This window comes from Spea bombifrons, chromosome 9 (assembly GCF_027358695.1).
Source record: "Spea bombifrons isolate aSpeBom1 chromosome 9, aSpeBom1.2.pri, whole genome shotgun sequence".
In the NCBI taxonomy this organism is placed as follows: domain Eukaryota; kingdom Metazoa; phylum Chordata; class Amphibia; order Anura; family Pelobatidae; genus Spea; species Spea bombifrons.
The window spans coordinates 41,674,008-41,702,002 of record NC_071095.1 but is presented as its reverse complement, the minus strand read 5'-3'; the positions used below and the strand labels follow the sequence as shown (position 1 = coordinate 41,702,002).

The window sequence follows — 27,995 nt, the reverse complement described above, 5'->3', positions numbered from 1 at the left end:
GGGTCCTCATTTTTTCTTGGAGCTGAGATTTTTGAAACCTACCTCTTCTACCACCTCTTACACAACGTATTCCATTTATAGTGACCAAACTCAATCCTGTGAAACAAGCCTGTTCGACCCAATCTTGGGTGCAAGGTTCCCCGGAGATGAAGCCACCAGCTCCTTGCCCTGTCTCCAGACTATGTAAAGATGCACATCATCCTCACAAAGATAACGATAACTGGGTTCAATCTAGCAATTGTTTTATATATATATATATATATATATATATATATATATAGTTCCATCCAATACAGCCTCCTGCGTGTGTAAATGTATAACATCTACAGCTTTTAAAACTGAAGTTATCATTGTATATACATTGTAGCTTTCCGGCTACTGAAATAATACCCAAAAAGTTTAATATTAAATGTCAATCATAAATGGAAACTTTTGAGATTTGCTCCCCAAGAAGCTTCTCCTTCCCACTCCATATAAGACAGAGCTGCACAACTCCAACGCTCAGGGCTGCAAACAGGCCAAGAATTGTGTAGCCTTGCCTGAAGACAGGTAGTCTTCATTGGAGCTGTGCCCCTGGTAAAGCTATTCATAGAGGATGGGGCCAGGCCAGAAAAAAAGCTGATTGCACTGAATGAGCATGGCTTTCTATGCATGAGCAATAGGCAGCAGAACTGAACAGGGCATACTGAAGCTAAACACACGCACACCACACCTGGAGATCCAAAGCTACCCCGACACCTGGCAGGTACGGGCATAATAGTTGTATGGCGAATGTATCTGCAAGCATTTGCCCTTTGATGATATGTAAGTATCTGCTGAATGGCTCCTTACAAAATATTTGGTCCCACTGGTGTTCTTAAATATAGGTAACCAATCAATGCCTGCAGCAGATTAAGCACTGAGGATTGGAGGTGATCCAACTACCCTGTCCAGTGGTCCCAGTACCCAGTATGTGGCATCGAGCTTCACTGTCCTAAGTAACCAAAGCAAAGTGGAACTGTCCGAGAAAGCGGGGATCTCAAACATGTTCTCCGATGCCTTCCATATTTGCAAGCAGATATTACGCTGGTGGTTTGAAGGCAAAGGCTTGTTAACAGCATAGTAATGGGTGAACCCCCTATGTGATGTCTATTCCTTCTACAGCCTCCTGCGTGGCCATCTAAATTCTTCCTTGTTGTATAAATTAGAAGTGGGGCAGCCCATGTTTCCCAAGTCAGCTGTGGGTTCCAGTGTTAAGTCAATCATCAAATAATTCCTCTCTCTAAAAGCACTTTGGTGTTTCAAACGTGTAAATAGACTGGGCTTTTTCTTCTCTTCAAACATGTCTTCTATAAATAACTAAGCAGGGACTGATTACCTGACGCACTAATGAGTGTTTGACTGATTCATTAATCAGAAGACCTTTCGCAGCTCGATTCTTTCAGGAAAAATGACATTTGAATTTTAGGAATGAATCATACCATAAAGATAAGGCAGCATTCTGAAATATTTGTTAATTTGAAATGTTCATTCAGCTATTCAACAAATCTCATCTTTTGGGTAGAGAAGGTAAAGTATTTTTCTTTAATACCTTATCAACCAAAGTTCTCGTTGACTCTCTTTTATAATACAACTGATGTAGATTAGCATACCTTCCAATAGCCCTGATTTGTGGGTACAGTCTCGGGTAATGGCCCCATAGTGGGGATCATGGATTGGTTGGGGAGATTATATAAAAGAAGATTTTATCACTGCAGTGTTACAAAGTTTATATGCCTTGTTACTAGTGGTGTATTTAGGTTTTGTGCCACTCCCCCCCCCCCCCGGCCTGACTAAATCCACATGCCCCTAATCATGGCATGGTATAGGAACGTCCTAAAGGGCATCCATTCATCTCTTTTCATGGATGTACCTGTCCATCTATAGGGACATTACAGGGTTAAATTCCCATGGGGGAGGCATTTAGCTATCCTGAATCTAAGCTGAGACCAAGGACTGATTAAAGTCTTAGTCCGTCAAGAAAAACAAAGAGACTATATAGGCCGAATGGTTCTTATCTGCCATTAAATTCTCTTTTTCTAGACATGGAAACGATACTGGAAACAACTCCAGGTGTAAACCTTTTAAGGCATAATCTCCGTATTAATGGAGTTCATTTTGCTAACATTCATTTCTTATGATTTATTACAAACATTTGTCTTTGTAATTCTGAAAAGACAATTCCAAAATAATGCCCCAGCGGGGACAAGGGTAAGTTACAACTAAAAGCAACCAATCCCGTTCCCGGGATCAAAAATACCCTTATTATTACCCCGCCCTAAAGCATCACTTTTATTAACGTGTTTGTTAAAAGGTATAACCAAAAAAGATGTTTAAAAACACCAGTGTCACCAGTCCTACCGTAAAAGGTATACGTCACTGTGACATGAGGGCATATGCCCACAGTCGTATAACACTGATAGTATCACATCATATATACTGTTGATGGCTGCAGTCCTAACAACAAGAATAATTGACTTATGACCAGTGACACGGGCTTATTAAAAATAATATCCCCCCCTGACATGTTTCACACCTCAGAGGAGGTCTGGGCTAATGGCTTCCAAAATGAAGACTGTTTGGCCTTATATCTCCTTTGTTAATGACATCACGGATTAGGGGAGGGAACAATCATATCCAATGGTTACCGATATATTAGATGTGTTGCCAAACCCAGCCAATTGCTTTAAAGGTAACTAAGCATGACATCACCTACATAGTCCAATAGAATTCCATGCTCATGATGGGCAGCGGTTCTCTCCAATTCCCAAAGGTGAACGATCAAAGAAATTGACTGACAGTTATTCTCACCAATCATTGATGTTCCTTGCCGCTCAGAACCACTCCTATTACTGGATCTCCTACCCGTTGTAATTCTTATTACTCACATTACACCCAGTTCACCAATATAAATTGCTGGGCAGCACAGTGGCTTACACTGTTGTCCTGCAGCACTGGGGGTCCAGGGTTCAAATCCCACCAAGATTTATCAAGGCACCATATATAAAAATGCCAGTGCAAATTCACATAATTTTAGCATATTCGCCATACACAGTTATACGCATCACAATTGAATATTTCCCTTCCCAAATATCCCTATCACAATATAAGTCTCCATAATATAGTCATACCTCCCTATAAAGTAAGTAAATCATTATCAAATAATCAATATTACAAATCAAAGCGAGTCCTATTATTTTGAATCTACAAATAGGCTGAGAAGGAAAAACCTTCATTTAAGCCTAAAGGACTAAAGAATACCAGATGCTACAGTCACAAGCTAGAAGTAAACAGGAAGTTACAGAATGTTTTGTATTTTAGCATAGCGCCCTCTGCTGGTGTACAGAGACTGCATTCACCCCAAACAGAGATACCCCTGATCTGCATGCCATCATTACCAAGCCTTGCCTCAGCCTCTCCTCTAACAACACCCCTAAAACAAAAGTGCCCCTCTTTAACCATTTCAAGTGTTACCCCAGACAGAAAGCATCACTCTTGGCCACACAGATCACACTCTACGGCACACCGCGCTCCTAGCCATGAAGATCACTCTGAACCACACAGAAAATACTCTCAAGCATAGACACTCTTTTCAGCTGCACAGATCACATGCAGCCACAAACACCATTCTCAGCCACACGTTACGCTAAAAATATTTAAAAAGCAGTGGTGTAATACAATGTTTATTACATAAATATCATACAATTACATGCATACTGTATATAAACTTTGGTATGCCGAATAATGCATGGTACATATTTACATATTATCCATATCCTTATTGTACATCACTGCAGAACCTAATTGCGATATATATATATATATGTATATATATATAACACGATCAGAAATATGCCTGATAGGCTGAGTTTAAATGTCATGTTTATGACTTTATAAATAGGAATGTAAATAAGATGCATAAAGATCTTCTTCAGTTATAAAAATGTTCTAAAGCCCTGCCAGCTGGCTGCTTTATCTACCGCAGAAAATGTGTTCCGAGAACAGGACAGTTGCCAGTTATGTATCAAACAAGGTGGGGTGGAGCATGAGCCTGTAGTATGTGGAATGTACGCGGGCCTCGTTACTTATTTTATATACGTTTTATTACCGGCTTTGAGTTAATTCACCTTCAATTGAGGTGGCAGCGGCCGTTTTAATACCATAAAATAATTGTGGAACCCGTTTACAGCATCTTCCAAACGTCCGCCCAAAACTAACATGGCGCTTCGTACTCAGCAGCCGTCACTATTTCAGGTCACACCCTCAGTCTGTGATTGGCTGAACATTTGGCCAATAGTTTGCGGTCTGGGTCTGGATTATTTCTACGGCTGCGTAGTGACAGCTCTCCGGGAACCGTCTCCCAGCTGTTCGGACCTGTTACCGGGGGCAGCGGCAGCATGTTCCGTAGGAAACTGCAGGCCTTGGATTACCACAACCCTAGCGGCTTTAACTGCAAAGGTGAGGTGCGAATGGGGCCTCCAGTTCCTGGTGTCTGCCTCACAGTCCGTGCTAACGTGTTACCCCGAGTACCCAGAGTGCTGTGCGCGGCTCCCGTTGTGAATGACTGCATGTGTCATGTGGCCTTCAGTGCGAATCATTGGCGAGCCTGTAACTACATGTTATATACAAATAATGTATCTTTTAATATAGCAATTTTATTGGCTTCATTGTTATTTAAATAGTAACCGGGTATATGCAAACTATTCTCTATATAATCACTGTACAGCACTACAGCATATGTTGGCTTTAATATATTAACACATTCTAAAGCAGTGCTTACTCCCTTCTCACTTGTGGTAAAGAACCTTTAGTCATTATTATAATTGCTTTATATAGTGCCGTCATATTCTGTAGCGCTGTACAGTGGTGCAGTTGCATATAAACACTGAAACATAGGATTGGATACATTAAATAACAATGTTTCATGGTGTAGTAGAATACAATAACATCTGGCCATTCATATAGCACAAAGTGATAAAATCGGGCTGGGTTTAGTGTCCTGATCCATATGTGTATATATATGTTCTACTGACTTCAGAATGTAGCATTGTTTTTGTATTAACTGTTTAAACCCTTTCTTTTGCAGATGAAACAGAGTTTCGAAACTTCATTGTCTGGTTAGAAGATCAAAAAATCAGACATTACAAAATTGAAGACAGAGGAAATTTAAGAAATATACATAGCAGTGAATGGCCTGCCCAGTATGAACAGGTATATTCTGTACTTTATACAGAATAGATTAAAGTGACCGAACAATAAAACAAATGAATCTCTTACATCTGCCCATAACAGTATATAGTGCTGTCCGTACCACGTGTAAACGTGAACAGAACTATATCGAGGTGAATGTGATCGTTCCTGTGTGCGACTTGTAGGTTCCTCGTTTATTGTGAGGGTAGTAGAGTAGTAGAAAAGCCTCCCGGTATAGGAAGAGGCTGTTACAGGAAGGGAATTTAAACGCGCATAGGATAGGCATATGTCTATCCTGAATCTAAGACAAGACCAAGGTTTTAAATTCGGAGAAATGGGCAGACTAGATGGCCGTTAAATTCTGTTTCTATGTTTTCAGTATTTGAAGGACGTCAGTTGTCCTTTCAAAGCAGAGGAACGCCAGGAATCGATCGACTGGCTTTTGGGTCTGGCCGTGCGTCTGGAGTACGGAGACAATGGTATGTTGGGTTTTAGAGACATTTCAGAGCTGTCTGCTACGTAACGATGTTCATAATCTCACTTTTATCAGTCTCAATGATTAATTTTTTTTTCTTTATTAACTATGGCCACATGTTTTAAAACGTATTGCAACCTAAGAAAACTACCGTATTTGCTCGATTTATAAGACAATTTTTTCGGAGCAAATGCCCTGAAAAATACCCCTCGTTTTATAATCAGACCTCAACTAGCAGTCTGACTAAGATCAGACCCTGCCAGCACTTTCCATGGGGGGAGTGCCGGCACGGGAGGTTGTCTAAGCGCATCACGCAGACGTTCACCGACTGCGGCGATGCGCGCTTAAACAACCTCCGCTGCTGGCACGTCTGCACGATGTGCTTTAACAATCTCCCTTGCTGGGAATTCCCACGAGGGGAGTCCCGGCAAGGGAGATCGTTAAAGCACATTGTGCAGATGCGCCGGCAGCGGAGGTTGTTTACGCGCATCACCGCAGCCGGTGAACGTTCACATGATGCATTTTACCTCTGCCCCCAAGACTTACCAGAGCAGACTCCCTGGTGTCTTGCGGGGCCGGCGGGGGACATCTACACAATATGCATATACAACTTCCGGTGCCGGCACTTCCTCTGAGGAGGGGAGGACAGAGTGGCAGCATATCTCGAGGGGGGGGACAGGACAGAGTGGCAGCATATCTCGAGGGGGGGGGGGACAGAGTGGCAGCATATCTATTACAAAACCTTTTCTTTAAAAAAGCACCAAACTTTTAGGGTGCGGCCTATATCCGAGCCAATACGGTAAAAGGAAATAAAAACAAAAAATATTTTCTCAATCATAGTTTTTATTAAATATGAAAAAATAGTTTACATGAATTAACATTTTACTAGTAAAACTTAGTCTTATATTCAGGCTTTTTCTTTTTTTTCCTCAATTATTGTTCAGATTTTGGGGGGTCGTCTTATAACCGAGCAAATACAGTATTATAAATCTAAAGAATTATCGATTTAAATAAAATATTTGGAATTTTGGGTGTAAGACACTTGTGTAAACGGTTTGCTTTATTTCTGTTTATATGCAGCTGCTAAGTATCAGAATGCAAAGCCACTCAACACAGACATTTCAAAGGCGTCTGAACCACTAATAAATTTGGATGGTAAGATCTTCAAATCGATATTTTATCTATTACTCTGCAGAAAGTAATCCATCTTGAGTAGTATCTTGAATCACTTGTAGCTATAAGTATTGCTCAGACCTTTAGTGTAGCCATCTGTCTCACATGCTGTGAATTATTTTCCGTAAGAATCTGGAAGTGTTGTTATCCACACCTGCTGTATATATCTGTCCAATGTTATGCTGTATAGCTACCAGTAGGTGGCATCGTAGTCCATTATGTAGAGCATCCTTTTCCCAAAGCTTACGCTTTTAAAGTTTAATAAAATAAACACGTGTAAAAACCTACCTTCTCGTGAACTGTTTTTTTTTTTTTTGTTTTTTTTTTTCTCTTTTGTATCCCCATTATCTATATACTGTCGTAAATTTGGTTCAGACCTTCGTAAGGTTGGGATGGGTAGCATGAATAGGACTTTTAGGACTGTAGTTTGAGATAATGCTAGTTGTGACACCTTTACCGATAAACCAAAATGTTACAAAGCACAAGCATTAGGTTTTACTACTAAATTGTTATGCTAAAATCTGTGATACAGATGTGACATACTGAATATGTTGCATAATATAAACATTCCTTGTTGCATGCAGTATGGTCCTTTTTGGTGCCATTTGAAACATACAATCAGATTCACATCTGCACCGAAGGGACCATAATCACACCTACATTCCTAGAACTTTCCTTTTTATAAGCTTTGACTAAGTATGTGAATCTCTTATCAGTCAGAAACCTTCCTGTGTATATAACTTTCTAAGTTTCTCTCTCTCGTTGTTTTTGCTAGTGACCAATCCAGACTTTAAGGCTGGGGTAATGGCTTTGGCAAATATTCTGCAGATACAGAGACATGATGACTACCTTGTGATGCTAAGAGTAAGCCTTCTCTATTTCATTCACACTGTTCATGGGCAATCATCTGTATGTGTAAAGGAGAGAGGGGGTACCAATGTATTGCTCCCTTTGATCAGTACATCTCAGCATGCATTAAGGTGTTACAAAAAATAATTTGGATTGAAGAAGTTTGTCATAAGATATATAGAATGCAAAATAGAAATAAAGTTTAAAAAAAAAAAAATAATTCTCTTAGTTGGCTGTTTTGATATTAGATAAAAAATATCTAAAAACTGTGTTGAATTAAAATAAAATGTGTGACGAGTTCCTCAATCCCTTCAGTTGTGCATCTTTATCTATAAAAATTATATACAGCAATAATGAAGTAATTGTGCGCTTAAATTGTAGGCTATTCGGATCTTGGTGCAGGAACGTTTGTCTTCGGAAGCTATAGCCAGATCCAACAGCTCTAAAGAGGTACGTTTTGTGTAAACTTGTCCACCTTTAACCCCTCCAATCCCAGGGGATCCCCTGCAGGGGATATCCTGTCCACCAATGAACTTCCGGGTTATGTCAGCAGTGACGCAACCTGGATGGGAATGCCCGATCAGTTTAAAATGTAACCGCTTTCATGCAGCGGCAGGGATGTACGTACAGCAAGAAGGGCAGGACGTACCAGTACGTCCATAGGGGATTCTTGGGATGCGTTTTTTGGACGCACCAGTATGTCCATAGGGGATTGAAGGGGTTAAATGCTCCTGTACTCTTGTTTTCTGCATATTTCAGATTAATTTGAAGAATTTAGGTGCCAGACACGCACATTCTGGGAGCCAAGATATGTCCCTTAACTCTTTAAGGAGCAGGTCTTCTTTACACTACAAGACCAAAGCGGTTTATTTTTTTTTTATTTTTTTTATTTCATGTCTTTCTTTAATCTGTGTGTGTGTGTGTGTATGTATGTATGTATATATATATATATATATATATATATATATATATATATATATATATATAGTTTTTGGGGACAAATAGTGTATTTTTTAAATGTATATAATATTTGTTGTGATTGAAAGAAATTGGATGTAAAAAATACATTGTTTTACAGGTATATAAATTGTACACCATATAAATGGGGGAGGGGATGTCAACAATATATAAATCCTATACAATTCTCATTCATTTTAAGGGTTTTTTGTCTTTTTTTTTTTTCAAAACTTTTTTTTTTGTGTGTTGGATTATAAAACCAGGGTTTAAACAATATTGAGGATTTCCTCTTGTTGTGTAATTCTGTAAAGCCTCACTACAGTATGGCCCCATTGCTAAAAAGAAAAACTTTCAAAAGTTAAATGTTGATGGGGCTAATCCCAACAATTTTTTTGCCGTTGAAACAGAAAGCACCTTAAGGGCCATGTTGATTAGAAAGTGACAAAATATTACTACTTTAGGTTACCGTATTTGCTCGAAAAACACCCTTCGTCTTATAATCGGGGTCGTCTCATAATCAGACCTCAACTAGGTCTGACTATGAGACTAAGATCCAGATCCCTCGCAGCGATGCAGGGGACCTGGATCCTCCTGTCACCCCCCCCCCCCACCACCACCACCACTTACCGGTACTTCTGAGTCCCCGGTGCGTAGTCCGGGCAGCATGTAGAGCTCTACACGATTCGCCTCAGTATAAAGCGAGGTGTTACAGCATAACTGCTATCATTATATACTGAGGCAAACATGACGGTGGTGCAGCATAACTGCTATCATATAGTGAGGCAAACACTGACAGTGGTACAGCATAACTGCTAACATTATATAGTGAGGCACGCACTGACAGTGGTACAGCAGAACATCTATCACTATATACAGAGGCACACGTTTACCGTGGTACAACATAACACCTATCGCTATACATTGAGCCAGACATTGACAAAATTCTGGACCAGAAAACTTAGCATACACTTGACTGAAACCGAAAATGACCCCCCCACACACACACCTTGAAAGAAAAAAAAAAAAAAACGCTTATTAAAAGTAACACACCAAAATTAGACAAAAAAAATCAATAACAATATAATATATATAGTTAGTGTTTATTTATTTTTTTTGTTTTTTTTTTTGTCTAATTTTGGTGTTACTTTTAATAAAGGTGTGGTTAACATGCCAAAATTGAACAAAAAAATATATAACAGCAATCTCACTCCTATCATGCTCAGGCAACCAGTACATGCTGGAACCTGAGCATGATAGGAATATGATTACAGCCTCCCTATGCCATGCTATCCCCCCCACTTACACATCCATGCTATCACACACACTCATTCACAAACATTCAGCATAAACTACAGCATAACAGCCATCACTCTCTCACACATTCACTCTCACAGAATGTTTTCCTACCTTTTCTCTGTCACTGTCACTTTTCCTCCTCTTCGTTCTTCCTCTTCTGTGTCCTCTCCTTCCAGTGCAGTGGAGGCGGTGGGCATGGCTTCAGTGCCGTGCACCGGGATATGACGTCAAATCCCGACGCACAGCATCAGTTGCCGCGCGCATCGCAAGGGAGCAGGATCGGAGGTCTGCATTAACAGACCTCCCGCTCCCTTGATTCTTTTTTAAAGACAGTTAGAGGGAGATCCTTGATCTCCCCAACCGAGCTTGCTCCTCTAGCGGCGGACATTACCGTCCGTCTCTGGAGGGGTGCCGTGCGCACAACCAGTAGCAGACCGCCCCCCCCCCTTCGGTATGCTACTGGTTGTGCGCACAATTTTTGTTTGTGTGCGCTCCCTCTGAAAGCCATCTGCGCACACACAAGCGCACAGCTTTGAGGGAACACTGCTTTTAACCCCCTAAATGCCTGAGTGGCATATAGGGGCATAAGGCAATTCTGGAGGCAGAGTGGCACATAGGGGTCAAAAGGCATATCATGGGGCACAGTGGCATATAGGGGGTATAAGGCATTTCTGGGCCAGAGTGGCAAGCCAGGGGGCAGTTGTGCATTACTGGGGGGCGTCTTATAATCAGGGTCGTCCTTATAATCGTTCAAATACGGTATTTTTTGTTGCAGCAACCGCAACAGTTGGCAATTAAATCCCATAGATTTGGGTATTTTCTTTGAAAGCTGCGCCCGCCACTCTGCAAAGGTCGATTCGAATTGGCCAACGTGCCGGTTTATCTTGACCAATAAACAGAACATTCGGAACCATGTTTCCACTTATGTGATAGACCGTATTACCAATTAAAGCAACATGATTTTAGTTGATGTGTCTTAATGTTTAGTTAATGAAAATGTTCTGCTTTCCTTTCAAGGGTCTGCCTGTGGCACTCGATAAACATATCCTTGGCTTTGACACAGGAGGTAAGATTCTGCTTTGCTATGTTCTGTTCTAGTACCTTAATATGCATTCTTTACCTGTGAAGAATAAAAACCCTTATACACTAGTTCTAGAGTGGCATTCTAATACCCCGTCTATGCTTTAATCCGCCAAATGCAAGAAATGCGTGGGGGGGGGTGCTGGCAGGCAAGGGGCAAACACCGTTCCTGGAAGTTGGTGGGCATGGCAAACCCGTTCAAATGCAAAGAACCGATTTGAAAGCAAACAAATTTATATACATTTGCATATGCTGGCTGGAGTGTCCCATTTTAATTGTTTTATATGGTGTCATCATATTCTACAGCGCTAGAATGGGTTTAGTTTGGTTTTTACGTTTTTTTTATTGTTTTTATCATGCTTTCCAAAAGGCATTGGGTTATAAAATAAGTTAGTAAAAAAAAATAATAGTGACGTTAATGTGTTTAACAGAGGTTACCAATCTCATTATAAATATGGTTGTTTTGTTAATCACTAGACAATTTGTCAAAGAAATCATGTGGCAAAGTTTCTTTTTTTTTTGAGAAAGCAGCTTGTGTTTTATAAGCTGCTTCCTCCTGTATGATTTTCTCTGATTCAGTCACTCGGTTCCTGCTGAGAATAACTCGCGTTTCGGATATATCAGTGGAAATAGACCTTAACTAGTCCTAGTCTTCCAACCTCTGGAGCATGGTGTATCCGAGAACATACACGGGTTTATGTTCAAAGAAAAAATGTTTTTATTACTATTAACCAAATACCAAAAGTATTTTTTTTTGTTTGTTTTTTTATAAAAAAATCTCCTGCAGGCTTGGGATGCTGTAATTCTGTCTATTCTGTCTTATCAGATGCCGTTTTAAATGATGCAGCCAGGATACTGAGATTACTGCACATCGAAGAGCTACGGGCATTGCAGACAAAGATTAATGAAGCCATCGTAGCTGTGCAGGCAATAATTGCTGATCCAAAAACCGACCACAGACTGGGAAAAGTTGGTAGATGAAAGCCCCCAACTGCTTCGAATCTGGTAATGTGAGACAACCTCTGTCGCCTCAGCTGCGGCTGGCTACACATCTCAGTGTCCACATGCCAGCCGGCGGCTCTGCTTTGAGCGAGAAGTTGTCAAAACAATCACTGGGTGAATAGACCTATTTTTTTTTTTTTCTTACGTAGTTTGCGTATTGTAAAATAAAACTACTTAACCTGATTTGCCAGGGCCACCTTCCAAGCCGGTTTCTTTTATTTGGGCGATTTGCGTACGTTTAATTCTTAGACTTGGATATTTTGGAAGTGGAATACAAACTATTCTGTTAAATGTTTGCACTTAAAGGGATGGATAGGTTTGCATACATTGATCACGTTGGAGAAGACTGCCAATGGAGGAATGTGGAGAAACGCTTTTTTTTATTTTATTTATTTCGATATGTGGAAAAATATTGTGGATAACGCTGATTAATGAACATTTCCATAAAGTAGTCTAATTCTGTGTTTCACATAATTGAAATTATATTGCGCAATTCTGCTCTGAGACACAGATTTTTCTGTATCTCTAAAACAATTGCTATTATCGATAAACACGAGCCAGAGCTAGTTTTAATTAACTTGGTTGTGATAACAGCTGTGATGGTGATTCTGTGAGAGCATGCGTTTTTTTTGTGAAAGAACAGCAAATGCGATGCATGTTCTCCGTTCGCTGCGCGGGAGTTAAGGTTCTTAGTGTGTACGTGTGCTGGGAAGTTTGCATACATAGTGTATATACAAAGTGTCATGCTTACCTGCAGTGGACTTTTGTCATCCATGTGTTGCCCATTTTAAACACTTAATAGGTATGTGGTAACAAAGGCTCGTCCAAGGGGCAAGGCAGGTGCCCCAAATGCATGGCACCCAGGTGCCTGTTTCCGTGAGGTAAGAGGGAGGGCGGTATAGTAGTGTGTACTGTGTGGATGATGGGAGAGGGACTGTGGGGTAGTGCGTGAGCGTATGATGTTACTGTATAGTGTTAGTATGGGTTGTTGTGTCGGCATGCGTTAGAATGAGTGTGTGATACTATTACTATATGGTACCATTGGATGGGTTGGAATGTCCGAGGTTAGCCTAGGGTTGGGGATACCTGGAAGAGGAGGAGTAGGAGAAAGTACGTATGTGTAAGTGTTCAATGTAAAAGCTAGTTTGCCAAAGAAATATTGTACCGATGAGACTAGGATTGTCTCCAACAGTCTTGATTTGTTTAATTGTAGGGGATGCTGTTTGTAGGGCAAGGAAGACATATATATATATATATATACACACACACGCTTATTTATTGAATTACTGGAGTAGAGTCATGTCACTGGGGTATTTTACGTGATTTATTTGAAAATCTTGCATTTTTGGTACAAATAAGGGCAGGGCAATATACACTTAACTGTTTAACAGTAGACACGGCTTGATTTTCTATAAACGTGAAAAAAACTACATACTTTGGGTACAAAAAGGGTATAAAATCCTTTAAAATAAAGTTAAAAAAGTAAACTGTTACAAATAAAAATTAACCACTTTAGTGCTGGAGGGTCCCACACGGCATTCTCTGTGACCATTCATTAAACCTCCTATCTTTGATGCCACATTGATAATACTCTATCCTACTTATTCATTTTTACAGGTAAAACACTTTAAAAACAGAAAATACAGTAGTAAAAAATTGAGGTAAAAAAAGCTTTACAAATGATATCGGTTTTGGTTTTTCTCCCTCTGTTTCTCTCCACTTGGTGTCTTATCTTTTGCAGCTTTTTAATAGATCTAGAGGCACTGAGAGATACTGTTTTCTTATAGGACTTTTTGTTCTTTATATTATCTTTTTTCTTGTGTTTATTTTCTCCCTAAAATGCACAAGTTAAAAAGTTAGATAGAAGTCAAGTTTAATAAAGACTGATTACTACAGAGTGTTGCTGGAGAGGGCAGTCTTCCTCATTCTATATTAGCAGATAGTATATGCTGTTGTGAATAGATCTTCCAGCTTTGTGTATCACACACTTAAGCAGGATATCAAGGATCAATAGACAATATAACAAATATTTCTTGGTAGGGGGCATTTTCATTACAGTGAAATGTACGAATATGTATTGCATGAGTTGGGGCTTCTATTTGTTTTACCCACCTGAAGGACAGTAAGGGTACACGGCCGTTATTCCATAAAGATGTGACCTCTGCTCAGGCAGATACTCATCTGTTACCTGTCCGCTCTCTCGGTTTACAGATATCACTCCATCCCTGCCCATAGATAATGGGGTATTGGTTAGAAAGTAATTCAAAAGAAATACGAAGTTAACCTAAACACAATCCTTAACCAAAAAAAATCCTTAATACCCCAAAGTGATGCTCTCACCTTCGCCAGTCTGTATGGTAGAAATGATTTGCATACGCGACGACACTGAATGGGTAATTGAGATTATTCTGTATGACTCGTCTCCCGGTTCCGTTCGATAAGATGCATTCTAACTTCTTGGTTCCTTTTAATCATATGGAAAATAAACAAGTTCACAGATATTCCTAAACTAAGAAAAGGATGACAACCTTAGCTAAAAGCCATTACAGGAGTGTATTATTTATCCTAAGGTTTGTTACAGTAGGAAATATTCACTTCCTATACCAATTTTAATTAGAAGGCCTAACTCAATGCATTTTACAGTCTTACTGGGTCTATATAGAAGATGTCACATAAGCTTTCTAGCCCATAGAAGTCTCTTCCATCTGAGGAATACTGAGGGGTTGGTGTAGTGTTCGTATTACCTCCAGGTCCAGAAAACCAATCCATTAAAATTGGTTTATTGTGTTTTTGCACATGATAAATTAATGTGCCGTGTATTCTGATGTGCTAAATCATTACAGAAATAAAATGTTTGTGGCTCCCTAAGCCAGAAGATAGGGATGAGGGATTCAGTAGCTGGAAGGAGCATCTTAATCATTGGCATAGGAAGTTGCTATATAATTCTGTTGAAAACACAAATACCATTTAAATGAACACTCTCTGGTCACTTTGCAATTCGGAGTTTCGAATGCTTTTAATAAATATCCTGTAACAGAATGACATACCTGCATCTGACCAGCAAATCTGTTTGGTGAATGGATCAAAAGTCAGACCGTTGGGTAGCCCAATGTCGTCATTCACCAGAATCCTTCTGTTTGAACCATCTACAAAAGACGTTTCAATCTTAGGGGCCTCTCTGTTCCAGTCCGTCCAATAAAGATTCCTTTGATGTAAAAAAGTGCAATCGATTTCATGTAACCAAGATTCAGAGGATTTCATGACACTCATTATCAGTTCAAATGATCTCTTTCGAGGTGAGTTACAAGCATTTAAACAATAGTAGAAATAATTAAACAATCAGCTGTTCCCTATTTACATATTTGTAGGAACTGAAACTAATCCATAGCCCCAACATTTTATGGGATATGGTTAGAGACGAGGGACCATCCACCTCACTACGTATTGAAGAAGAATCCCAGGATATGATGTCATGATTTTAAGTTTGCCACATGGGAGCTGCAAATGAGGTCAATGCTGCAAAAGCACAATCTCATTCAGCTTCACAAGAGGCTGCTGGGCTGACCAGCGCCCAAGAATCACCAGTGTCCTGCACAAAACGGGACACTTGAGCTTGACCCGATAACACTTATTCATTACACTGCAGCCAATAAAAAGAAAAGCTAGAGTACGATGGGTAAGGTGTTTAATAACAAAAGTTATGGTGGGTAAGGGTAATGGAAAACCCTTCCACTTTAAGTTATGGGGGTAGTAGAAGTATTATTAAACACTCATCTACAGACACCAAACTAGAAGGCTTGTTTTTCCATCAGAAATCTCATGTTGCTGCCACAACCACAAGGGATTTTGGGTAGAGGCTTCTCTGGTGTCTGTAGATGGGTGTTTAATTATGCTTCTACTGCCCCCTTAATTTTTAAGGTATTTAATGCAGGGAAGTCCAACTTTGACTTGCTTTCCTAGTAATAACCTCTAGGTGGCGCACTCTACAGCTCAGCTCTACAGGAGTCACCCAGCCTGCATATAAGGTAGGACCGGTCCTGATTCTACGCTGTACAATGACAATGATGCTATTCCGTCGCTCCACTGGTCTTCTTACAGAAGAGAACTTTAGTTCTGTCTCATGTCACAATGATTTAGATTTATGTCCTATCCATATGGTAACGGATTAGTAAAAACTAACGTTTTAGAATTTTGTTTGTTAGAGCTGCAAATGAGAATGATGAGTTTCACTGACCCTCTTATGGGATCCACGGTGATAGCGCGAGGATTAACCAGCTGTGTGTCAAACAGGACCTTCCTCTCAGACCCGTCCAGCCGAGAACTCTCAATTTTATCAAGGCCACTGTCTGTCCAAAACATCATTCTTCTAAGGTAGTCAATAGCAAGACCCTCGGTGCTCATCAAACCTTAAGGGAAAAGAGAGAGAGAACATCATTATAGCATTATGTGTAATGATCACCAACAAAATATATATTACAATGTGGCAAAAAAAAAACACAAAGGTTTGGAAATATTGTTTTTATACAAAAAGGGTAACTATTTGTGCAATTATTTTTTTAAGATGCTGTTCAACCATGGATTGCACTGTCTTAGCAGATCTGGCATCTCATTATTTTCTATGCGTGCTCAATTGCATGAAAGAAAAAACGTTTTTAGCATTTCACACGTTCTATGGCAATAACCCATTAGTGCCTCCTTTTGTGTCACATGGCAATTGTATGAATGAAGCTAAGTTTGATACGAATAAGCAATTATTTCTGGGAAAGGTTTGGGCATTGAGGAACAAAAGTGTTAAATTCAGCAGAGTGGATGAAACAATACTTTTTAATCACAAATACATATGTTATAGCATGCCTTGCAATCAGATTTAATGATCATTAAATAAACTCCTTTTCGCAGATTCCTGGTCACTCTCTGTTTAATTTGGCAAAACTTTTAGGCAACAAGGTTCTAACGACTTAATATGACTAAAGCAATAAAAGGAAGGACTTTGGAATTCAGCCGTCCTGAGATAACAGGGCTCTGCGAATTAGTATAGTATGGTCTGTGTCTCCTCTTTCATTTCTCAGGAAAGAACAGTAATTTACCTGTGCTAATGATAGTCTCTGGTTCGGCTCCTGGCTCCAAACTTGCACGGTTGATTGTGCGCCCGGCCACATCTGTCCAATACACCATCTTCTCCTGACAGTCATAATCAATTCCCACGACTATGGAACCCTGCAGCAAAGAGAAAGAGAGAGAGAGAAGGTTGTGACTCTGTCATGATGTTATGCTAAGCATTTTTTCAATAGGGCACAGCTGACAAAGATTTTTCCATGATTACATTTATTTACCAAAAATGACCTATCTAGAGGTTAAGACGACTGCTTCCACTGCATAGGCATAAGGTGGGTTTCTAGTACATATATTGTTTACTGTAAATGCCCCTATATTGGTTTATTTGGGAAGCAAAGTGTGATATCTGGGAACAGTGACATCTGCTTTAAGTAAATGGATATTCTATCTGGATGAAAGAGTCCGGCCTGAAAAAGAATCTATACCGTCAATCCTACAACTAAGAGGATACGGACGTCTTTATGGGAACGTAATTAGCATCAGACATAAAAATGTAATTTCCTTTGAGTTTGACTTAATACACGTTCACTTATAGAGCTTATGGGCCTTTAAAAAAAAAAAAAAAAATCTTGTTCTTGAGAATCCTGCTTTGCTATAATCTAAACATTGTGGTCGTTTATCATTGCAAATATTTAGCGAAAATTATATACTTAAAAAAAAAAAAAATGACCCGAATCCAAAAGCCTTGGCTCGTGCTTTAGCCCATAGACCCAAAGGATGGTTATGCATGATGGGAGCTACAGTTCGCAGATGCCAAGCTAAATTAGCAACAGATTTCAAATGATTTGGTGGGAATGGATACTTTTTCAAAGTCATGACTTGGAAAATGATGAGAGCTTTAGTTAAAAACAGCTGTCCAGCCACGGGTTATTTTCTTCCATGTGTATAAAACTTTAATTGACTTCCTGCAGGAATGGACGGACTTCTGAGAGCATTAACACCTCAGTGCTGTTTCTGTAATTATCCCTAATATGTGATGCCCTGAGCTAATGATTTTCAGCAAAACAGACAATACAGTTAAAAGAAAACATTCAAAATGTACTACAGCACAATGCAGCACACAAGACCTCAGATGTTTGTTACACATTAGTATTGGCCATAAAATACACAATAAATCCTGCTCCAGAACCAGCTGTATGTCCAGTCCCCCCCCTAGAGATGCAGATACATTACATGAAGTGACAGCAGAGTCCTGGCTTTCTGTTTGTTCATTCTTGTGCCATTAAGAGGTAAGTATCCGATCTGTTGGCCCTGTGCATACAGGAGGTAAGTGCCGGTCGCAGGAACAGTTACATCAGGGCGAGGTGTTGGCCGCACAGTCGGCGGGGCAACAGTGGGAATACCTGTTTAAACATACAAGACACGAAAGCAAAGACATTTTTAGTTATATACTATAAACATGAGCTCAGAGCTCTGTTATGATGAAACCGAGCTGTAGGTGATCCAGTTGTCATGCCTTTATATTAACCTATTAAGGACAATAGTTCACTTTCTAGTATGTATTGTGGGTTAGTTATGTGATAAATTATCGTTTAGGGTCAGGGCGAGGTCTATAATTCTGTCACTAATGGTTTCTGATGTGCCCAACCTGTAAAGTCATGAAGCCCGACGTTATTTCTGCAGAACGTCAGGATATCGCATGCCCCTTGGTAGTCCTATGGTGACGTACTACAATGATTTTTTGCCTGCAGGCACAGGATCTGACCTAATGACGTCCAGGGGATAATAATTATACTTACATGCAGGGGTCATTCCAGGCTCCGTTCTAGATCCAGGAATTTCTCTACCATCTTTATCCACACACCAGCAGTAGCCGCTGGTGCCATGACACTGCAGAGGGCTGAAGTCACCATACGGGTCGCACTGAGGAACATACTGCTGCTCGGTGGGGTTCCCTCCATAGTGGTCCAAAAGGCTCTGCTTCCAACGTTCGCATACGGTCTGCGGTCTCTGGGTGGGCTCTGTATAAAATAAATCAATATTCAATAGTCGTACGAGGTGCCCCACTCTCCTATCATGGGTGGTAACAAGGTCTGCAATAATCCAACAGACTATTCTGAGATCGTTAAGGGTTTAATTCTAATGGAAAATACATAGTAGAGGCTAGGTAGAGTTGATTTGTTCATCTTAGGGAACCTTTTTCAAATAGCTTTTGTCAATCTAAAAGTAGAAGGATATACCTGGAATGCCACACTGAGGGGGTGCTCTGCCAGGGGGGGTTCTTGTTCCAGTGATTTCTTCACCATGACTATTAACACACCAACAGTAGCCCGTGCTTCCATGGCACTGCAGCGGGACGTAGTTACCCTCCTCATCACACTCGGGTGCAAAACTGCCCACCAGTGGACGGGCGCCTCTGGGTCTCAGCTCTTCAAGCAGACGCCGACGATCTGCTAAGCAAGGTGTGTTCTTTATCTCGGCTACAAGAAAAATAGGACATTAACTAACCTTAAAATGCAGGCGTGGGATTATTTTCTACCCAGATTTACTCAAAAATATAGCAACATTTCCTGTTTCATAGTTTGGGGTTATAATGCAGGTTAAAGTTTTTGCAATATTATTTCTAATCTTTCTTGTAAGTGTATGGTGTTAGTGTGTTAGTGTGTATGGTGTTAGCATGTGTGTGTGAGTGTGTGAGTGTATGCTGTTTATGTGTGTGTGTTTTTAGTGTTAGTGACACCTGGTAGTGAAGAGGGAGAGAAAACATGACAAAATTTCAGCAAACCTGGTTCTGAGTCACGTCAAAACTAAAATATAGAATATAGCAAGCGCTCTGTCCCTTCCAGGCTAAGCTTATAGGCTAAACACGGGGCACCAAGCTCAGTATATACAGACTTACCCGGAGTGCTGCATTGTGGGGCTGATCCACCAGGGGGCGATCTCGTGCCTTCGATTTCTTCGCCCTTTTTGTTAACGCACCAGCAGTAACCCGTGCTTCCATGGCACTGCAATGGGCTGTAGTTTCCTTCATCATCACACTGAGGTACAAAACTGCCAACCAAAGGACGTGCGCCATGGAGTCCTTGTTCGTTTAGCAACAGGCGTCGCTTCTCTGAGCAGGAGATGTCAGAATTGGCTAAAACAGCGAAATGGAATGTTAAATTAGTATACTTTCAAACGTGAAACATGCAAATCATTATTTGTTTTTCAATTGAGTTGTTTTGGAGATATTTTGTTTAACAGTAAGGGACTATTTTCCTGCAGGGAAGCCAAGTCCTGTGGCTAAAGGTGGTAAATGCATATTTTTACTCATAAAACAGATATTCTGACAATCTGCCCCTTCTTTCTATTTTTCCACAAGCATCAATTGTCAAAAGCTGAACAAAGTACAATAAAATACAATCTGCACGCCCGAGCGCATGTCACCGATCCCTCTGGAATTGTTTGGCTACCCGTGTCGACACGATACTCGTAGTATCAGCTATAGTTATAGCCCACATTGCCGTTCCCCTGTACTTTGTGTTCAGGCTCCATGTCAGGCATCCAGAGCCGGCCCATACATGGGACTTGGTGGGTCCATGGGACGCAGGTGGCACTTTGACAAGGTGGCACTTTGCCGCCCCAAGGCATTTTCTTTCAGGATAGATTCACGGAGAAAGAGTACCGTTTGGTACCTGCCTTTCTCTGTGAGTCTATATGCAATATTCTGGCCTCTCTATGCACTTCCACAAAAAGTCGGAGCCATGGGAACAGACTTTCTTCCTCCAATCAGGGAAAGGCTGCGCCGAGAAGCTCCGTCCTTTTCTACAGAAGACAGGTTCACAGAGAAGTGGACGAAGAAAGAAGACCAAGAAAAGAATGCAGAAGGAGACAGGGACATGGAAGCGGTCGGCAAGACATTGCAAGAGCATGTGAGTGAGCATAAGAGAGTGAATTTGTTAACCATAACATAATGGATGTGGGCATGATTTTAGTTGGTGGCGAAGGCAGCATTTCACCCTTGGACTTAAGGCAGCACAGTGTGTTGGGCCAGCCCCACAGGCATCCCTTTCATATAATTATTACAGGAGATACATTAGTATAAAAATAACTCATCTGGACCACATCTGCTCATCCTACAGTCGCCAACATCTGTTCAAGGAAGATACAAAGCGGGATTTACAACTAGCTGCATGCTGGTATCATTAGTATTTGACTTTAAAGTGAAATCACTCCCTAAAATTAGGTTCAGATCTTTTTTATATGAGAAAAAACTTCAGCTTTTCCTGCTGTCCTGTTTGATGTGTATGTGCTGCCATCTGACAGCACGTATGTCTAAATAGTTATTACAAGCAGCCTTTTTACTCCCTGAGCAGGGGAGGTTAACCCCGCAGTTATAAATGATGTCATTATTTTCTTAGCTATTAAGATGCTTTCCGGTGAAGGTTTAATCACACAAGTTTTGCACAGCTAAATTATTTCTGGGAAAGGTTTGTACATATTCAACACTAGGAATGATGACACTGATTCTGTATTTAGTTACAGATTTGTTACATTTCGGTGAGTAAGTGGAAAAGCACCTTTAATTCCAGCTTATGCGTCACCCAAAATGCAAAGCCAGACTCCAGTTTACTTAGTCCAGGCTTTTCCAGCTTTATATTCTTAGACAAGGTATAACATCGCATACGGCATTACACAAATACCTGCAGATAACACAAAAAGGACACCAAAGCAAATCATTCTAGCAAAACGCTCTTCTTTGTGTCTGTTCAAGCTGCAAATTGAGATCATAGTCGTTACTTTAAAGTGACAATTTTACGCTTACAGACACTTTTTTCCAAGTTATAAAGTGGACTTGTGAAAAACCCTCTTTAATTAGAAGAAACCACAGACTGAAAGCATGGCTCTGTTTGATGTCCAAACTTTGATGATCTGTGAGATTGCATTATCTGATCTGGCATTTTAAAAGGGGTTTTATCTTTTTTTTATTATTATTTTTGGTCATTTTACTCTGCCTCTGAAAAACAAATATTGTATCCTGGGGGAAAATGGTGGACTTTGTTAAAATTAAATTATGATTATTTGTTTTAGAATATTCGGTTTAAAGGCTAGAGATTATTTACCTTTATAAGATGAATTCAGCTGGAACCTCCATAAATAAATACCTTGATGCCCTGAGCTCTATGTCTCATGTTTTTAGACGTAACCCCTAGGCATCGTATTCCACCAAAGGTGATAAAGTACTAGAGGGATGGAATGCCTTAGAAGTGCTGCTCCATGTAGACAAAACATTAATTGCATTCTCCGTTACAATAAACCTTAGCAGATATTTTATTTTATAATCACAAATACAATAAGGTTTTTCTCAAGCAATTGCCCCCGTTACAAAAGTGTAAAATTAAGCAGAATACCCTACTTTTAGTATAGCTAAATGAATTGAGAAACCTTTTTTCTGTGTATTTACCAAATTTATATTTTGGGGACATTGTTTCTTTTTGGTCAAATAGGTTTACATTGCTTTCCTGCTGATCCCCTCCCCCTCTGACCATCCTTAAAAATGTCCTCTCTCTTTTTCCTCTTGTATCTTCCTTGTAAAACCACAAGCGCTCCGCTAGTCACCATATTGACACAAGCACTAGGAACTCAAACCTCACAACACAACAGATTGAGCTTGGAAATGCTTGGTGAGCACAACCTTGGCTGTCTCGAGTCCCCCCTTTTCTGTACTTTTTTGGGGGAGTATGGAATAAATCCCATAATGTGTCCTCATATATGAAGAGAATAAGCACTTGTTGAATGTAGAAGTCCTCTCTTCTATCATCCACAATGTCATGCATGTTAGGGCTTTAACAATGGCATAGGACTAGCGCATATAAACCAAATGGGCATGATTTATGAGTGAGCATCTTAACAGACGGGCAAATCAACACAAGAAAGTCACAAACATCAAAGAGCCTTTGACGTCTTCAGGTCAGTGAGTTATGTAATGGGCTTGTAAAGTGATCATACATAGCATCACACCTTGACAGACATATACAACATGTACAAGCATATGTGCCGGTCATTAACACAAAAACGTTTCCTACCATTCCCTGGTATGTCTCTCTTTTCAAATACACATGGCTCCCCTCTTATGCGCCCTGTCTCGCCTATGCTTCAATACACATGGTAGCCTTCCCACATGCCCAATGGACACCAAAGACTGCTCTTCACGCTGCTCCCTCAACTTCATTTCTCCTACTAACAAAGGCATCACACGCCAACCACAGCAACATAAAACAGCTCACTCGAGTGTGTGCTCAGCAGCGGGGGAACAGGAACATGTTTATTTTAAGTCTTACATTTTTAAGTCAGTGACAATTCTCACAATGACAAGATTTTTATATACAAAGATTTAGTCTAGAAGTATCATAATCAAACGTGTCAACTGAAGGGGTTAAGAATTACGCTCGCTAATAGAACAATGAACCGTTTCCATCATGAAGAAAAATCTCGGGATCTTACCGATGCAGTTCTCTCCACTTTTGATAAAGCCAGGGAAACATTCACATGTAAAAACCCCGTCTCCACGAGGAACGCAGCGAGACGAAGCTCTGTTACACGTGTGGCTGCCATCTTCACAAGGGTTGGCTGGCGGTCTCGTCACTAAAACAGAATTTAATGAAAGTGTTAAACATAGCATCTGTTTTAAAGGGAAATTGGCTTAGGTAATTATCTAATTATATCAGAATGCCTTGACTATACAGACGTAGCTTGAGACGTCCAAATATTACTAGTGATTTTAAACAAGCATTAAAGTAACTGAGCTCCAAAAGGCCATTTCAAAGTTCAGGGATAAAGCAGTTCATCATTACTAGAGATGGTGAGCTAACTCACTGTGAAGTTCAGTGGCACTTAAAGTATTAACTCTTTCATTCTCCACCGGGTGTAATTCTCATAGCTGGACAGACGCTCCCTAAAGACACAGTTCTGTACTCTAAAACACCCACTATGTTCTAGAGAGCTCCATGATTGTTCCTTCACCTTATGTTTTCTCTCTCCTTTTGTTAATCTGCTTTGTTTTGTTGATTGGTTCAGGCTACCTTTGCACGGACGAGGTGAAATAAATATGGGTTGCGAAACAGAAAGTTATATGAATTCAGCCATGCCAAAGGTTGTGTTGGTGACAGCTCCCGAATAAGAGCATAGATTGACCACTGATGGTCTGAAATGTGTCACAAACCTTACAGAGGACATTACCTACCGGATGGTCATCTCTTTTGTATATCTAAGAAACATGTTTTATGGAAGGTCTACAATAGAATTGTCTGTATGGTCATACAACAGAAGTGATTGTATGGCCGTAGAGTGCTATGGGAAATCAGTTTGTTAGGAGACCTGTCTGTTGATATCAAGGAAAGAACATATTTAACTGGAATAATTGAGAACATTCAGGAATGTGGGAGGACAAAAGAAGAGATTACTATTTTTCCTCATATTAGAATACAATAATGACACCAGGTAAAGTAGGAGAAGACACCAAAGTCATTCGGTGAGATTAAATACTTTTTTTTGCCAATTTAAATGTTTCATCAATGGTAATCCCTTTGTGAGCTTCTCCTGCCAGGGCTGAGTTGCTCTTGCATAATGCACAGTGAAAAGCCACCAGTTTAACTATACATTATACAGAGCTAACTCAGTTCCTCCCGTAGGAGAAATTCACTCTAATTAAGTCAGAAGTGTCATTTTTTAGTGAATACCCCTCCTATTCTTCGCCTGAGAGGCAGAGAGCCTTGGGGCAGTGCTGGAAGCCAGTGAAGGCACTTACACACACAGTTGTGGCCGTCTTCAGAAAATGAGTACTCATTCAGACATTCGCACTTGTAGCTTCCTGGAAGGTTGATGCACATAGTATTCTGTCCACATCGGGGTATTCCAACTTCACACTCGTCAACATCTGACAAAAATAACACACAACAGAAAGTAGATAAAAAAATAAATTAAAGTAATTAATACACAAAAAATCATTAATTTTAGCTTTGAATTCTAAAGTAACATGGTAATAAACAAAGTTAATTTTCTTTCTTCCATTAGAGTATTATTAGATGTATTGTGGAATTGGACATAGGCTCATTCTATATCACATCACCTGTTCATTCTTGAAATCAAGGAGACCAAAAGATGTGAATGAACAGGACAATAAGAATAGGCAATTAGATTAAAATGTCTAACCAATAAGTATCACAATGGTGTTATGTGTGGTGAGATTTTTTAAGTCAGTAGCCTTCCATTTAAATGCGGTGCTGTATACAGTAAAGTAGTTTAGCACTGAAGAAAATAGTAACATTTCTTCCAATAAACGCTTATTTAGAGACCTAGAGGCTGACATTGTGGTCAAACACCACACTGAGCTGGTGCTTTATGGCAATGCTAATGAAGTCCTTTTCTCCACAGACGATAAGGAGTCAGGGTGTGCTAAGATAGCAGAAAGAAAACACATATATGTGACACACATGGGCTAGTTTAGTATATTATGTGAAAATTAATGTTGTTTTATAACCGAAAGCAGTAACATATTTAAAAAACATTGGTAGTCACTTTTAACTGAGCTATTTCTTTTAATACCAACATCTAACAATCAGACCATTAGAAGGGAAATATTCATGGTACGGATCCGCTTACCGGTGCACTCGCGGCCATCTCCCTGGAACCCGGATGCGCACACACAGGAGTAGTTGAGTCCTGAGGCAGGCTGGCAGCGGGCTTTTGTGTCACATAAATGGGTGCCATCATAGCAAGGGTTAACCTCTGTAGAATCCTGACCACCCATTTCTAAAATAAAAAATAAATACGTTTGTAATAAGTACTGTTAATCCAAATCAAAATGAAAACATATCACTATAGAATAGTTCTCGAATAACCCAAAAATCATCAGTTAACTATACGGGTCAACTGAGGGCAGCCATATTGTAAATTATTTTGCTTTATATTAAAAAAAAAAATTGCTATGTGATAAATTTGAGTAAAATATTTCAGTTAAGTCATACAATAAGTCAGTGTTAATTTGACTTGTTGCTGCAAGTTAGTACATAACAAATGATTGAAAATTATAGTAGATTTTCATTGGACCATTCCCACCCCTTGGCCAAACTGTTACATGCTGAAGGATCGATGGACGTTTCCCCCACCTGGTAAGTTTGGGATGGAGGGTGGACAGAAAGCAAAACAAATATGCATTTTTTATTTCAGAGATGATCCAGCCCTTTCAGGGGATAGTAACCCCAAATAAATTCTTATCTGGGACAGGAGACACTGAATGCACACACACACACACACACGTGTGTAATGCACACGCACACACACACACACACGTGTGTAATGCACACACACACACACGTGTGTATCTGACCGGGAATCAGTCCTCCTCACTGTGGGGTAGAAACAGAGGGGGCAAAACTGTCCAACATTGTAAAAAATTCTTTACATTTTACTGTGCACACTGTGTGGGGGATGGGAATCCCCTGGGAACTGTGATCCTCCATTTTTGGGGGGCTGGATCTGCTTTTTTTTATTATGTCTTCACAGTTTATGAAGGGGAAGGGCTGTTGGGATGAGCAGAACTGTAAGTGTCTGTTATCTCTTTACGGCCCCTGCTCTAAGTACCTATTTGACCTTAGGGGAAAGTGCTGGATCAGGCCCCCCCAGGCCACAAATACCTGCAGGATTCATTGTAGTTTTCTACATGTATATTTACACGAGATATTTACTAATTATATGCTGGTAATTTTTTATTAGTGTTGAATCGGTGGTAAGAAGATGTGAGGGGATGGAGAGAAAAAGTTTAAGAAACTCTGAATTCAGGCAAAAAAAATCTTGCAATATAAAGAAAAAAGCACACATCTTCCCAATGCAATTCTGGATGAAAGGACGGCTCATTAAGTTTTTCACACCCCATTCAGGGGCTCCTGATGAGAGCCCATTCTTTAAGTGCTCGGACAATTTACGGCTCAGCAAGATTCCCCTTTACATCAGTTTGTTAATCCAGACAACTAAAGACACCATTTGCTTTTCACAAGCATGTAATCCGCCCTCACACATCCAGCTCGCTTTGTTCCTCTGACATTCTCATAGGGATCTTTATCTCCTGCTCTTTGTGTCTAGCTAATGAATAGTATTTCCCTTCTTCGGGATATTTTATGGTAGACATTATATTCCTTGACTTCCTGACCCAAAAGGCTGAGCCAAATTACTCAGGCTATTAAAGAACAGAAGAGGGACATTGTTACACGAGAAATCAGACAAGTAGACCCTGCCTGCCCTCAGCCAGCATATGAACACACATAATAAAACCAGCTGAAAGAATAAAAAGAGAAAAGAAATGGGGAAATCCTACTTTATTGTTAAATGATGAAGTAGACACCCTACCGAGTGTACTACAACTCCCAATATGTTCCACAAGACAGAGGTATCCTGTGTCCCGTAATTGGGCTATCATCTACAACAGGAATTATAGGCCACGGCTGCCATCATTTAATATCTTTATCTAGTATCTATGTCATGGCGTTGAGTATGAATTGAACAACCTAGGCAAAGAATGTAAAACAAAGCAGAGGACACTTTATGATTCCATGATGACAGCCCTTACTGCCAGAAGTCTTTGTTTTTTAAATAAGATGTACTATTTAATTTCACTTAGTGAAAGTCTATGGCTTAGGTTGAGGCTTAGATGTAATTTTAGGAATTTTTACATCACTGAGAGGTGCTAGATAAATGGTAGCATTCAAATATGCATACGATAGGCACCCGGCTATCCTGAAAATCACAATCAAGGATCAAAATATGTTTGCATCTTTTACAACAGAAAGAAAATGGGCAGACTAGATGGGTTGAGTCTTATCTGCCATCAAATTCTATGTTTCTAAAATGCTTTGGGTTTCCCCAA

General features: G+C 40.1%; 2 protein-coding genes across 2 annotated transcripts in view; one reads left to right on the top strand and one right to left on the bottom strand.

Moving 5' to 3' along the window:
• The first annotated feature begins 4,307 nt into the window (after positions 1-4,307).
• On the top strand, positions 4,308-12,223 carry RTRAF (RNA transcription, translation and transport factor). The gene is made up of 8 exons (XM_053474916.1): positions 4,308-4,476; positions 5,105-5,229; positions 5,588-5,687; positions 6,764-6,838; positions 7,632-7,720; positions 8,087-8,155; positions 10,976-11,024; positions 11,865-12,223. Exons 1-8 carry the CDS (start codon positions 4,416-4,418, stop codon positions 12,017-12,019), a joined length of 723 nt encoding a protein of 240 aa, XP_053330891.1. The 5' UTR covers positions 4,308-4,415; the 3' UTR covers positions 12,020-12,223.
• Positions 12,224-13,342: 1,119 nt separating this feature from the next.
• NID2 (nidogen 2) overlaps positions 13,343-27,995 on the bottom strand; it is a 29,584-nt gene continuing 14,931 nt past the window's right edge. The window contains exons 9-21 of the mRNA XM_053474306.1: positions 25,736-25,885; positions 24,882-25,010; positions 23,579-23,719; positions 19,995-20,231; positions 19,336-19,575; positions 18,895-19,116; positions 18,329-18,498; positions 17,128-17,257; positions 16,275-16,446; positions 15,088-15,245; positions 14,381-14,504; positions 14,153-14,265; positions 13,343-13,874 (exon numbers count right to left, since the gene is read on the bottom strand). Coding sequence (XP_053330281.1) covers positions 13,864-13,874; positions 14,153-14,265; positions 14,381-14,504; positions 15,088-15,245; positions 16,275-16,446; positions 17,128-17,257; positions 18,329-18,498; positions 18,895-19,116; positions 19,336-19,575; positions 19,995-20,231; positions 23,579-23,719; positions 24,882-25,010; positions 25,736-25,885 — 1,997 coding nt within the window. The 3' untranslated portion in view covers positions 13,343-13,863. The remainder of the gene's footprint in view (positions 13,875-14,152; positions 14,266-14,380; positions 14,505-15,087; positions 15,246-16,274; positions 16,447-17,127; positions 17,258-18,328; positions 18,499-18,894; positions 19,117-19,335; positions 19,576-19,994; positions 20,232-23,578; positions 23,720-24,881; positions 25,011-25,735; positions 25,886-27,995) is intronic.

Coding starts and splice junctions, on each gene's coding strand:
- RTRAF (XM_053474916.1), top strand. CDS start 4,416: ATGTTCCGTAGGAAACTGCAGGCCTTGGATTACCACAACCCTAGCGGC. Junction 5,230..5,587: donor GGCCTGCCCAGTATGAACAG/GTATATTCTGTA, acceptor CTATGTTTTCAG/TATTTGAAGGACGTCAGTTG. Junction 7,721..8,086: donor ACTACCTTGTGATGCTAAGA/GTAAGCCTTCTC, acceptor CTTAAATTGTAG/GCTATTCGGATCTTGGTGCA.